The following is a 12,475-nucleotide window of genomic DNA, read 5'->3' as shown; positions in this document are numbered from 1 at the left end:
ACGTGACACCAGGAAAAATGCAAGTTGGACAAGGTCCCTGCCCAAAAATGCAGCAGCCCCTGATTATGGCATTACATTGCAGCCCAGGCCCAAACCCAAATCCGCCTCCCTGTAGCAGTGCACACGCTGGGAGAGAAAACCCCAAGAGCTCCCTGCCTGTGGAGAGGGAGCATAAGGGAGAAAAGAGGCCCCGGGGTTTGGCGTCAGTAAAATAGCAGGTTGGTGGCACATCCAGGACCAGATTTCAACCCAGTTTTCCTTCCCAGCCGCCACTTCTCCCATCACTTGGCTGGAAAAACGGTGTCTCATTTAACAAGGCATCCTTATCACGGTTAGCTCTCACTGGGGGGGCTTGCTTGGCATCTGTACCGTGTTTATTTTCAGGCGCTCCCACACCGTGGGGCTGCCCATCAGCACTGGCTCCAAAGCACGGTGCTGCACCCAGGATGAGGTTAGCCAGGTCTGGAAGCATCTCCAGGTCTCCCCGAGCAGGGACGGGAACAGAACCCACCAGTACCCTATTCCCAAATTTGCCCACCAGACTGGAGCTTGGTGGAAGTGAGAGGAGTGTTGTGGGTTTTTTGGGGTTTGGGGTTTTTTGGTTGTTTTTGGTTTGTTTGTTTTTTTTTTTTTTAAATTATGCTTGGCCTCAGAAGAGACTGATGGGAAACTGCCTGGAATTTGGTCAGGCTGGTCAGCTTTCTGGAAACCTCCTGGACACATCTGTGAGAAAATCTCGGTGCCGCGCTCTGCGAAATGACAGCTCCGGAGGGGGAACGCGCCCGTTGCTGCCCACGAAGCAGCGAGCGGTGCTCCGGGCATGCTGGGGGCTGCAGGGACCCGCGTCCCCCCATCCCGCCCCCTGCCCACGGTCCCCCGGGCCTCGACGGGAGGGAAGGGGGAGCCGGCAGCCTGCCTGCACCCTGCCGCGCACTCCGGGCCGTGGGCACGGCAGGCACGGCGCAGGCAGGGGCCGAGCGGGGGCCGTGGGCACGGCGGGCACGGGGGCCGTGGGCACGGCGGGCACGGCGCAGGCAGGGGCCGAGCGGGGGCCGGGGCCCGGGGGCGGGCAGGACGCGCGGAGGGGCCGGCGGGGAAGGCGCGGGGGGGCCGGAGCGGGCAGGCTGCGGGCAGGGCCGGGCCGCGCTGCCCACGCCCCGCGTGGGGCGGCCCCCGGTACGTCCCTCCCCGGGGCGGGGGCGGTTTAAAGGCGGCGGCGCGGCGGGGGCCGGTGGCGGGGCGGGCGGAGCGCGGCCGGCGGCGCGGAGGGGAGCGGAGGAGAGGAGCGGGGCGAGGATGCTGAAGAGCTGCGGGAGGAAGCTGCTCCTGTCTCTCGTGGGCTCCATGTTCACCTGCCTGCTGGTGCTCATGGTGGAGCCGCCGGGGAGGCCGGGGCTGGCCCGGGGGGAGGCCGGCGGGGCGCAGCGGGCGCTGCAGAGCCTGGGGGCGGCGGCGGCGGCCCCCCCGGCGGCGCAGGGCCCCCCCGGTCTCCGCAGCTTCGCCGACTACTTCGGGCGGCTGAGCCGAGCCCGGCGGGAGCTGCCCGCCGCCCCGCCGAGCCCCCCGCGGCCGCCGGCGGAGGACATCTCCCCCCGCGATGTCTTCATCGCCGTCAAGACCACCAAGAAGTTTCACAAGGCGCGGCTGGAGCTGCTGCTCGACACCTGGATCTCCCGCAACCGCGACATGGTAAGGGGACGGGGACGGGGGCGGGGGCGGGGGCGGGGGCGGCCCCCGGCGCCGGCCGGGCTGGAGCTGCAGCCCACGGGTGTCAGCCGCGGGCCCGGCCCCTCGCCGGGCGGGCTCCGTGGGGTGCTGTGGCCTGGCAATGCCACCTCTCCTTTCCGCTCCCCCCGTGTCGCTGAACGGGGGCTTATTTCGAGGCTGTCTGGAGCTGGCTGCGGGTCTGGGAGGGTGAAATGCGGTGTCGCGGGGTGAGTTCGGGATGGGTGAGTGATGGAGGGAGCCTGACCTGGGCTCCTGGCGCTCGGCAGCCCCCCAAAGTGCTGCTCTGGGGTCCTTCCTGCTGAGCGGCTCCCATTGCAGAGCTTGCCCTGAATTGCTTTCCACTGGGGAAACTGAGGCACGGTGCAGGGATGCAGCCCAATCCACTGGCGCCTGATGCAGGGTCAGGTCCCTGCGGGCGCTCCCCTGGGCTGCAGGGCCTGGCTGCGGGTGAGGTCTGGCAGGGCCCTACAAGGTGCCTGCAGTTGGGTTACCCATGGGACACCCTGTTTAGCAGCCCAGGGCTGAGAGAGCACTGGGATGTGCCGAGGCTCTCCATCCCCTTGCCGGGAACTGGGCAGGACTGGAATGGCTGGGGGCTCTTGCAGGTCTGCTCCGGCTCACCCGCACTAGTGCAGTTCCAGCTACTCCGATTCCTGACCTTACTGATGTCCTGCCCAGAGCCCTGGCAGTCCCTTACTCTGTCCTTCAAGTACTGAAGCAAAATTGAAAAGGAAAAAAAAAATCAAAACCTGTTTCCTTAGGAAATGTGCCTTGCCATCTGCTCTTAAGATACTTTTTCTATCCTTAGACAGCTTCCCAAGTAAGTTATGCCTGGTCCTAACCTTTCCATCCTACTGTCTTCACGTGTTTCCTTCTGGCCTGGAATCGTGTTTCTCGCTTGCAAACTGGTTTTTTTGGAAATCGTGAGCGGCTGGCGGGGGCAGGGGATCGACCTGCCCCTGCCTCCCACACCCGAGTCTGCTGGACCCTGTGGGGTCTTGGCTCCTGCAACTTACCCCAAGTATTATCTTACATTTTTTTTCCCCTCTATGAATCTTGTCCCTTTTTTTTTTTTTGCTCAGGTCTCCTGGGCTTGGCAGTGGCTCTGCTGCCTCTCCTTGGTACAGTTCTTTAATGGAAACCTCTTTTATGCTCTGCTGTCACTGTGAGGGGGTAGCGAGTGGTGGTGGGGGGAAATGCTCTTTGAGCACCTACAGATGATCCTGGGAATGGCTGCTCTTTTTTTTTTTTCCCTCCCTCTTGTGAGCTCCGGCTTTCTTCTAGTTTTTTTTTCTTTTTTTTGTTGTGCTTCGTTTGTCCGTTTGGATTCCCAGAGACCCGAGGCTCGGCTCTCACGCTGTCCCCCTGGGCAAGCTAACAAAGCCCCTTTTCTCCTGGCGCAGAGAAAAGGCTTCGCAGCCTCTTGTGTGGCACTTTCCATGGGAACGGGGGAGCCGGAGCCGGCGGTGTCCAGGTCAGGTTGCCTAGAGATGAGGGCCATGAAGCCAGGGGGGCTGGAGCCCAGCGAGGTGCCCGCCTGACAAGCCAAGCTGCTGAGTGACGGCTCTTGTACAGCACTTGAGGACAAGGAGCTGCCGAGAGAGCTGGAGGCAGCGCAAACTCCCGCGGAGCAAAGCGAGGGCTGGGGAGGGACACATGGAGGCAGAGGGGATGAACCCGCGCTGCCGCTGGCGATTGGCTCCAGTCTTCCCACGCTGACCCGGCCACCGGCTCCGGGAAGCTTTGGGGCACCATGGGGTCCCCCGAACTCGGCATGAAGTTGGGGTTTTTTGCCTGCAGAGTGCAGGACTGGTGCCATGGGGTTCCTCTCCATCGCTTCCCCCTCTCCAGGGGGGCTGTACGGTTCCTGCATCCCCTCCTTGCCTGGCCCCGTGGTTTCTGCCCCAGGAGGATGGTGTGGCGACAGCAGGGCGCTGCATCTGCTCAAACGTCTGTCTTGGTCTGAGTCAGGCCCATCTCTGCTCATCCTGTCCCTCTCTCACTCTTGTTTCGTTAACGGCGCTCAGGCGCATGTGCCACCTCGCCGACGCGGGGAAGTTCCTGCCCGAGGGCTGAGAATCCCCCATGCCCGATGCCGTGTGTCTCCTTCCCCTGTCCCTCCTCTTGTACCAAACCCCAACCTGCCTCTTGGCTGTTCATTAGCCAGGCACCTCTTGGGGGAGGAGGGATGCGGGCACTGGCAAGAAGGGGTTAAATCCAGCAGGTAACTCCAGGCTGGGCCCTGGCAGATAGGGGGAATGGCTCTTGTGTCCTTCCTTGGCTGCTCTTTGTTCTGCCCACAGCAGTCCCTGTTTCCTGCCCTCTGTCCCCTCCAAGATGCTGCAACAGGGCACCCCCTTCTTCCTGCTTCTCTCAGCATGGGGGGGGCAGATCCCTATTCCCTTCTGAATCTGCTCCCCGGCTTGCACAATCCAGGCCGGACAAGCTGCTGCTGGAGGAGAGTTATAGGTTTTCCCCTCCTTCCTTTGGGGAGAGTTTCCAGCTGTCTCAGTATCCTTAGGATGCTGGAGTGCAATCTGGGGAAACTTTGCACTTGAAAGACAAGAGAGGGGGGAGGAAAAATGGCCATTAGGCAGAAATCCTGGACAGGAGTCCAAACCCACTGGTTTCCTGCTGAGTCGGGTGATTTGCAGTGGCAGAGTTGCATAAGAAATGTCCCCTGTCCCCGGGGCACCCCGAAGGCGGCCGGGCGGCTCGGCACACGCCGAGGTGCCCGCAAGGGGTCTGGGCTGGGCTGCCGTCCCGCCAGCGTGGGATCCGCTGGCTTCCTCCAGCTCGATGCAATAATTGCAGGCTTTGAAAAATTCCTGCTCTCGGGGCAGAGGGAATGGGTTTGCCTTCCAGAGAGCACGCTCCTCTGATGGCCGCTCCCAAATTTCTCTAGCACCTTGGCCAGGGTCCCCATCCTTGGGGAGGCTGCGGCGGAGCGTGCCAGCATGCGAGTCCCACTTGGGCTTCCACCGGAGCAGCTGGGACCGGGGGGCTGCTCATTCCAAACCAGCTCCACGGTGCAGCCGGCTCCCCCCAGCCCTGGGCTGTGTGCCAGGGCCTGCTGAGCACTGCTGCACTCGGCTCATGTGTGAGGGTCCCTCCCTGCTGCCACCCTGGGCAGTCTGTGTGGGTTTTTTTTGGGGGGGGGGGGGGGGGGGGGAGGGGAAGCTTAATTGCCTGCCCCAAACGATGCTGCTGTCCTTGTCCATAAAAGCCCCGGAGCCGGTGAGCGGTGCGCGTGGAGCGCCAGGCGGGAGGGTGGGGGACCCTCACTGCACAATGAGCTCATTGTTTGCAAGGAGGTTATTAAAAAATTATAGCATTTGAAATTACAGCAGAGGATTCTTCCTCTTGCTGAAAGGAGCAGGGGGAGGAAGGGCCCGTGGCCTTGAAGCCTCTTCCATGCCTCTGCAGGTCCCGGCCCTGGGTCCCCTGTGCCAGCACAGACCCCTCCAGTCCTGGCGAAAGCCACCACCGCGCGGGAGTGGGGACGCTGCCATGGCAGGGACACCGCCATCACGCTGCTCCCGACCCGTTGAAGCGGGGTGGGGATTTTCCCTCCTAACCCCCTTCAGGCTGGAGGGAAAACATCTGCTGCTGGGGACACAAAGTCGGGCAGGGACCTGCTCCGGCAGCACCCTCGCCTCTCCCGGGGCTCCTTGCCCAGCTGGAGGCTGAGCCCCCCGCCAGCACCTCTTTGCTGCCTCCCTCCCCCTGCACCCAAGCGGGGTGGCTGCTTCCCCCTTGTCCTTGGGGTGAAAGGGGGTGCAGCCCCCCCCGGGCGCTGCGTAGGTGGGTGCCAGGGTGCTCCATCCACTCCCGGCACGGGGAAGTGAGACGTGACGCAGGGGCAGGATTTGTGCACCGCAGGGTCATGGGGGTGCCTGTCTGGCCAGTGTTCCCCTTTTTGGTGGGTGTGCTGCTGGGGAAGGTGGTGACGATGGCGGGCGCAGGGTCTGCTGAGCATGTGTCACCCTGGGAAGGCGGCTGGAGCGCTCTGCCAGGCAGTGCGGAGCGGGGCGGGATGACCCCGGGGTGGCCTCGGCCGGTGGGACGCCTTGCGCAGCACCCAGCCATGAGCGACCCACGAGCTCGCTCGTTGGAGGGGGAAATGAGTCACCACGAAAGGAGAAATGAAGGGGAGTGGGCCAAATAAAAATAAAAAAAAAAAAAGAAAGAAAGAAATTGGGCCCTCCCCAAGGGCGAGGAGGAGGCGGGGGGGGGGGGGGGCTGACCCCATCCCAGCCATAGGGACCCCGGGTGCCCCTCAGTCGCCGTACGCAGGGGCCGTGCATTGTGCGGGGCTGTATGGAGCGGTGGCAGCTATTGTTCAGGAGGGATTTGGCATCCTGTGTTTCTTGAAGCTGCAGTTTTGAGAACAATGAGGTTTCCTGCAGGGGCTGGGGGGGGCAGCGGGCCCTTCCTCTCCTGCACCCCACAGGAAAAGTTACTGGGGGGGGGGGGCCGAGAGGTCCTGGCACCCCTCGGTGCCACGGCTGGCATGGGGGCCAAGTGGGGGAGAGGTGGAGGGGAGCGGGTGTAAGGGCTTCTGCTGCTTTCTGCCTGGGAGAGGGGTGGGGGACTGGTCCTGCTGCTTTTGGGTCTGGAGATGGTGGCTTGGTAGGTGACGGCTCAGTTACCGTGTCCCACCTCACTTACCTCACTGCAAACTGGGCGCTGCCCTCATGCCCAGTGCCCTGCATCAGCGATGCCAAAGGCTGATCCATGGTTTTTCCTTCTCACACCAACATGGGGTTTTCTTGTCCCCATCCTTCCCTGGCCTTTTCCCTCCCAGGCTCGGCTGGCGCCTCTGCTCCTCTCCCCTACAGCCCTGGGGTGAGGGGACTGAGCAGAAAGGGCACAGCCACCCCCCCACCCCCCCCCCCCCCAAAGAAATGAAGACAAATTGATTAAAAAACAGAGGCTTTAATTTTTTTAGTTTTAATTGTATTTTTGTGGTGGGGCTGGGAGGGAGGTGGGGAACCTGCGAGGCCCCGTTAGCCCCTGCGAGGTGACTTGCAGGGCTGTGTGCCCCTGTCCCGGTACCCAAGGTGCCACCTGGCCCACCCACTCCAGGAAAATTAGGGGGATGTATGTGGGGAGAGGCCAGAGGGAAGATGCCTCGTTAGGATGAAGCCTTTCGGTGTGGGCGAATAATAAACAATTGTCCCTGTGGTCTATTTATAGCGGCTGAGCCGGAGGATTAGTTGCGGGGTTATTTTTGGAGCAGCTGAAGGCACAGTTGCTGGACGGCGTTTCTGAGCTAATCAAGCAAACATTTTCTGTCTCGCCTGTGCGGAGGCTGTGTGTCCCCCCGCTTCCCCTGTCCCCCTCCGGCAGGGCTGGAGCCTGGGGGGGGTGTGCCGGGGCCCCACGTGTCTTGGCCGGGATGAGAAAGGGCTTGTGAAGGGTTCATCGTGAGCATCCTTGGATGGTCTCCCCTGCCCTGGGTCAGCTCGTACCCCCAGCAGCCACCTGACCCCTCCCTGAGCACCTGGGGGAAAAAGGGGACCAGCAGCAAGGTGCTGGCTGGACCGTGCGTTGGGTGGGGGTGATGTCCTCCTCCACGCGCAGCGCTGACCCTGTCCCACCCCAGCAGTGACGCGTGTCCCAGGGCCACGATGACCATGGGCATGCTTGGCCCTGCAGCTGATGGGCTGAGGTCCCTGTCCCCCAGCTGTCCCCTCCTCATCAGAGGGTCCCCCATCCCCTAACCCTTTGCTCACAGCCTTCCGACCCGTGGGGGGCTGACCTCTGTCCCAAAAGGAGGGCTGCGTGGCGGGCTGTGCATTTCTGAGAATTTGCCTTCCCACCTCCTCCATCCTTTTTTTTTTTTTTTTTTCCCTCTTCTCCTTTTTCTTTTCTCCTTTTCAAGCCCAAAAGGTCACTTGCGGCCCCGTCCCCAGGAATGCACCCTCCTCCCCTCCCCTTCAGCCTTCCTGCAGATCTGGGCTCTCCACACCAGCCTCCCCGCTCGGGACCTGAGCGAACGCCGCGGCCGGGTTAACCAGCGCAGCTGTATGCTAATGACAGCCGCTGCCCGCTTAACTCTCCTCTGCTGAGTAAAGTCAACCCAGCTATTGTACCCACCTCCTCAAACCACAAAACCCCAGCGCGTTTCTGGGGCCGGCCGGCTGCGGGGTGGCACCCAATTTCCAGCTCACTTGTAATTCATCATCCCCAGGGCTTGGGCTCCATCGTCCCCCTCTGCCGCCTCCTGCCTCCCCCCCCCCCCCCAGCCCTTTTGTCTTTCTTCCTTTGCCCTTTTGTGCACGTCTGGTTTTTAATAGCGCTTGGCAGCTGGTTGTGGTTTCTCTCCTCCAGCTTTGTTTGCTGCCCGCTGATTGATGGCGATGCCTTTCCCACCCCCCTGCTCTCTCCTCTTGCTTCTTGCCCTTCCCCAAATCCCAAGCCGACAGCAGCCCCCACCAATCCTCCTTCCCGGGCGGCATATGCCAGGAATTAGTTGTGTAAATAGAGGAGTGCAGCCGGGCAGGCAGCTTGGGCGCCTGGGGAGGAGGTAGGTTGCTGCCTGGCACCGCGGGGACCGTGCCGGGGTGGGCAGCGAGGGACCGTCCCCTCCTCGGGGCTGGCAAGAGGCACCCGCTGGCACGGGCTCAGCCACCCTGGGAGGGGACAGGGAGCGGAGCCGTGAGGGTGTTGTGCAAGTGGCTGGGGATGGCCACGTGCTGTTGACACAGGTGGGGACGCGGTTGGCAGCCAGCGCCACGGGCAAACACACCTGCCTGGGCAGGGAGGGCTGCCGGGCGGCTGCTTTGGCATCCCCGGCCGCACATGCCGGCCACGCCGGCTAAAGTCTGAAGTGTCTGCTCAGATTGAGCCGCGCTCGGCACCCGCTCCTCGGCACCTGCTCCTCTCTGCGCACCCACCTCGTGCTGGGGATGGCTTTCGTGTCATCCAAACTCATCCTGCTTGCTGCTGCCCCGTGGAAAAGGCAAGAGGGTGGGGATGCTCAGCGCAGGTGCTGGAGGGGGCTGGGGTTTGCACCCCGGTGAGGCATGGCGTCGTGTGCCGTGTCCTGCCAGAATGGCTTGGCACCCTTCTTGGTCTGAGGCTGAGCGTGTCGTAGGTTTGCCTGGCTCTCCGGTGCTGCTTTGGGTTTTAGTGAGGAGGAAGAAGGGACCACCAGCACCCCAGCAGGACCAGTCCCCAGTGCTGCCCAGCTGTGCTGGGTGGTGTCCATAGCTGTGTGGCTTTGACTCCTCAGTCCTCAAAGGTGCCTCATCTTCTCTTTCAGACCTTCATCTTCACAGACGGGGAGGATGAGGAGCTGAAGAAGCAAGCACGTGAGTCTGTGGGCCTTGTCCCTTTGCATGTGTGACCTGGCCAGGTTCCCTGAGGAGCCCCCACCTGGGGAGCACGGCCGGCGTGGAGCCTGCTCCAGGAACTCAAAAAAAATGGGCAAAATGCCACCAGTTAGACACTAATTTCAGGGGCCCTTGCCACAGGGACCTGGGCTGAGAACAAGGCAATTTGTTTCACTGATGGTGCCTAAAACACCCTCTGCCTGGCACCCCCACCTGGGGACGGGTTTCCTTCCCAGTCAGCCCAGCCCGTCTCCTGCATGATGCTGCTGGGGAGCGCGCTAATGGCGTGGGGTGCCTTTGCACCTTGCCTTTGTCCCTGGGGTGAGCTGGGATTGAGGGGCAACACAGCCAGCGTTCGATGGGAGCATTTCCCTGGCAGCTGCTCCCCAGGGCCAGGGTCAGCTCAGTCTATTCTCCCCATGCAAATGACTCCTTTTCAGGCCGGGAAAAGGCAGTGGGAATAGGGCAGGATTTGAGCTGTCGTGTCCTGGGTGGAGAAGCTGGCGCACAGACACCCCCTCACTCCTGGGGTGGCTGCTGCACGGCCCCGGGATGGGCAAGGCGATGTAGGGTGGCGTCGTGCATAGCATGTGGGATACAGCTCAACCCCCGTGCATCTGCTGCATCCCTTGCTCATCCCTTCCCTTGTCTCACGGGGACCTAAAAGCCACTCCCCAAAAATTCATTCTTTGCCCAAAATGATGGGTGGCATGGAGGCCACAGAGCATCAGGGAGGTCCGTGGGATTTCCATCCCCTGGTGCCCCTGGAATGTGCGTGGTGAAGCATCGCTGTTCGAGCAAGCAGGGAGGTGTGGGACACCCCGGCACCAAGCTTTGACCCCCATCTCTTCCCGCAGGAAACGTCATCAACACCAACTGCTCGGCTGCCCACAGCCGCCAGGCCCTGTCCTGCAAGATGGCCGTGGAGTACGACAAGTTCATCGAGTCCGGCAGAAAGTAAGGAGCACCCAGGGCTGCCGTGGGGGACAGTGGGGCTGCAAGGGGGCGGAGCGGTGTAGGCAGAGGCTGTTTGCATTTTTGGGGCCGTATCTCAGCATGGGGTCTGGGGAGCTGCCCCGGCCCGGCCATGACACTGCTGCCACCACAGGTGGTTCTGCCATGTGGATGACGACAACTACGTGAACGTGCGGACGCTGGTGAAGCTGCTCTCCAGCTACCCCCACACGCAGGACATCTACATCGGGAAGCCCAGCCTGGACCGGCCCATCCAGGCTACGGAGAGGATCAGCGAGAACAAGATGGTGAGGCGGGGTGAGAGGTTGGGACTGGCTTAATTTGGGCTGGGGTTTGCTCCCCAGTCGGTGGGAGGAGGTCTCACTGCTGTTGCTTCCCGTCTCTTGCAGCACCCTGTGCATTTCTGGTTTGCCACGGGCGGAGCAGGGTTTTGCATCAGCCGGGGGCTGGCGCTGAAGATGAGCCCGTGGGCCAGGTAAGGGTGTTGGCGTTGCTCTCCCGTGGGGCTCGTCATGGTCCCAGCGGGGCACAGAGCGGCGACAACCTCTTTGGGGATGGACGCTGGACCCTGTCCTACCAGCTTGCTCTCTTTGCATTGCTGGGGGTTTCTGCAGGGGGCTTGGAAACAAGCTGGGAAGGACCTCAGTTGCCCCAAGTCTAATTGACTTTTAATTAGAGCTGGGCACCCACTGGCCAAGCCCAGACCCCATGGGGTGCCCACATCCGCCCCAGGCTTTGCTCCTCTGCAGCTCCTCTCTGTCTCCCCGCAGCGGGGGCCACTTCATGAGCACAGCGGAGAAGATCCGCCTGCCCGACGACTGCACCATCGGCTACATCATTGAGTCTGTGCTGGGGGTGAAGCTCATCCGGAGCAACCTCTTCCACTCGCACCTGGAGAACCTCCACCAGGTGCCCAAGACGGAGATCCACAAACAGGTATCCCTGTCCTGATGCCCTTGGCTGGATGGAGGTGTTGGGGTGGACGGTACCATCATCTGGTTTCATGTTGCCCCCTAAAAATTGGGCATCACAGCTAAGATATTGATTGACCTACTTCCAAAATGTCAGCGGAGGTGGAAAGCATCAGCCCATCCCTGTGGGGTGATGCAGAGCGTGACCGGAGGCTGTAGGAAAAGGGGTGAATTTTGCAGCCCCCACCATGCCCCTGCTTGATCCTCGTGGCCGTGTCAGCTGCTTGACCCCGCTGTGTTTCCTCCCCCCAGGTGACACTAAGCTACGGCATGTTCGAAAACAAGCGCAACTCCATCCACATGAAGGGAGCCTTCTCTGTCGAGGAGGACCCATCCAGGTGAGATGGGGGGACTCTGTCCCCCCCAGGCCGGGGTGCCGCAGGGCCGCCGCCGCCCCATGCTCAGCATCGCTCCTCTCCTCCGCAGGTTTCGCTCCGTGCACTGCCTGCTGTACCCCGACACGCCGTGGTGCCCCGCCAACGTGGTTTACTAGGAGACGTGTGTCCCCTCCAACCTCGTCCCGAATTTCCCCGGTATCCGACGGGCGTGCGGGACCTGCGTGCGGGTGTGTCAGTCCAGCCTTGCCGCGAGGCGGACGGACGGACGTCGTTGCTGTGGTATTGCACAGTGTGTGTGTACTGAAGGCTGCTGTGCGGCCCCTTGTCCCCTGCCCTGCCTGCCCTGCCTGCCCGGCTGCCCGTGCCCGCTGCCCGCTCCGTCCGGGACGGCGGGGAGGGACGGGTCCTGAGCACTTAACCGCTGGGCACCCCCACGGCGCTGGCGGGCCCCACGCCATGCGTGGGGAGCGACCGCAGGTGCTGCGCGGCTCTGCCTCCCCCAGGCTTGCTTCTCCTTTTTTTTTTTTTTTTTTTTTTTTTTTTTTTCCCCTTTCAAATGTTAAGTTTTTTGGTGTGTGCCTCCCCCACTCCGCTCCCGTAACCCCGCACCCGCCCAATCCTCTCTCCCAGCCCCAAAATCTCAGCAGCGAAGCTCCGGCTCCCGATTCAGATGAAGGGTCACGGGCGAGTTTTGCTCCCCAGCTCGGCGGGCAGGGGAAGCCTCCCGGCCGTGGCAAACACTGCTCCAGGGTACTGCAAAGCTGCTGGGCGCTCGACGGCCACACTGGAGGGAGACGCTGGGGTGGGCTGGGAGCCGGCGTTGGCGTTAGCTCCGTTTCACAGAGCTCCCCCCCACCTGGCTGAACCGTTGCCGGCAGCATCGATCTATGCACTATTTATAGAGACTAATGTAAAGACTTTCTATAAATACGAGGGGTGGGAGGAGGGCTTTTCCGGAGCTGCCGGCGTGGCGTGGGCGCTGTGTTTGTACAGGGTCTCCCTCCAGTGCCGCCTCCCTGCCTGCTCGCGGGCTGGCCGCAGGCAGCGGGTGCAGGCAGGCTGAGCACGGGCAGCCTCGCGCCTTTGCAAAGGAGCACTTCACGGTTTGGCCGGGAGCTGCACG

At 62.3% G+C, this 12,475-nt stretch overlaps 1 protein-coding gene across 1 annotated transcript; it reads left to right on the top strand.

Annotated features, from left to right (window-relative positions):
- Positions 1 to 1,296: 1,296 nt before the first annotated feature.
- LFNG (LFNG O-fucosylpeptide 3-beta-N-acetylglucosaminyltransferase) lies at positions 1,297 to 11,507 on the top strand. Its single transcript, XM_075718734.1, has 8 exons — positions 1,297 to 1,689; positions 8,999 to 9,047; positions 9,926 to 10,025; positions 10,177 to 10,330; positions 10,433 to 10,518; positions 10,814 to 10,979; positions 11,267 to 11,352; positions 11,441 to 11,507. Exons 1-8 carry the CDS (start codon positions 1,297 to 1,299, stop codon positions 11,505 to 11,507), a joined length of 1,101 nt encoding a protein of 366 aa, XP_075574849.1.
- The last annotated feature ends 968 nt before the right edge of the window (positions 11,508 to 12,475 follow it).

This window comes from Pelecanus crispus, chromosome 11 (genome assembly GCF_030463565.1).
Source record: "Pelecanus crispus isolate bPelCri1 chromosome 11, bPelCri1.pri, whole genome shotgun sequence".
NCBI lineage: Eukaryota > Metazoa > Chordata > Aves > Pelecaniformes > Pelecanidae > Pelecanus > Pelecanus crispus.
This window is presented reverse-complemented; position numbering and strand designations above follow the sequence as displayed.

Excerpts from the sequence above, each read along its gene's own strand:
- LFNG (XM_075718734.1), top strand. The coding sequence starts at position 1,297 with ATGCTGAAGAGCTGCGGGAGGAAGCTGCTCCTGTCTCTCGTGGGCTCC. Across the intron at positions 10,331-10,432 it reads GGATCAGCGAGAACAAGATG|CACCCTGTGCATTTCTGGTT; the intron begins GTGAGGCGGGGT and ends CGTCTCTTGCAG. Across the intron at positions 10,980-11,266 it reads AGACGGAGATCCACAAACAG|GTGACACTAAGCTACGGCAT; the intron begins GTATCCCTGTCC and ends TCCTCCCCCCAG.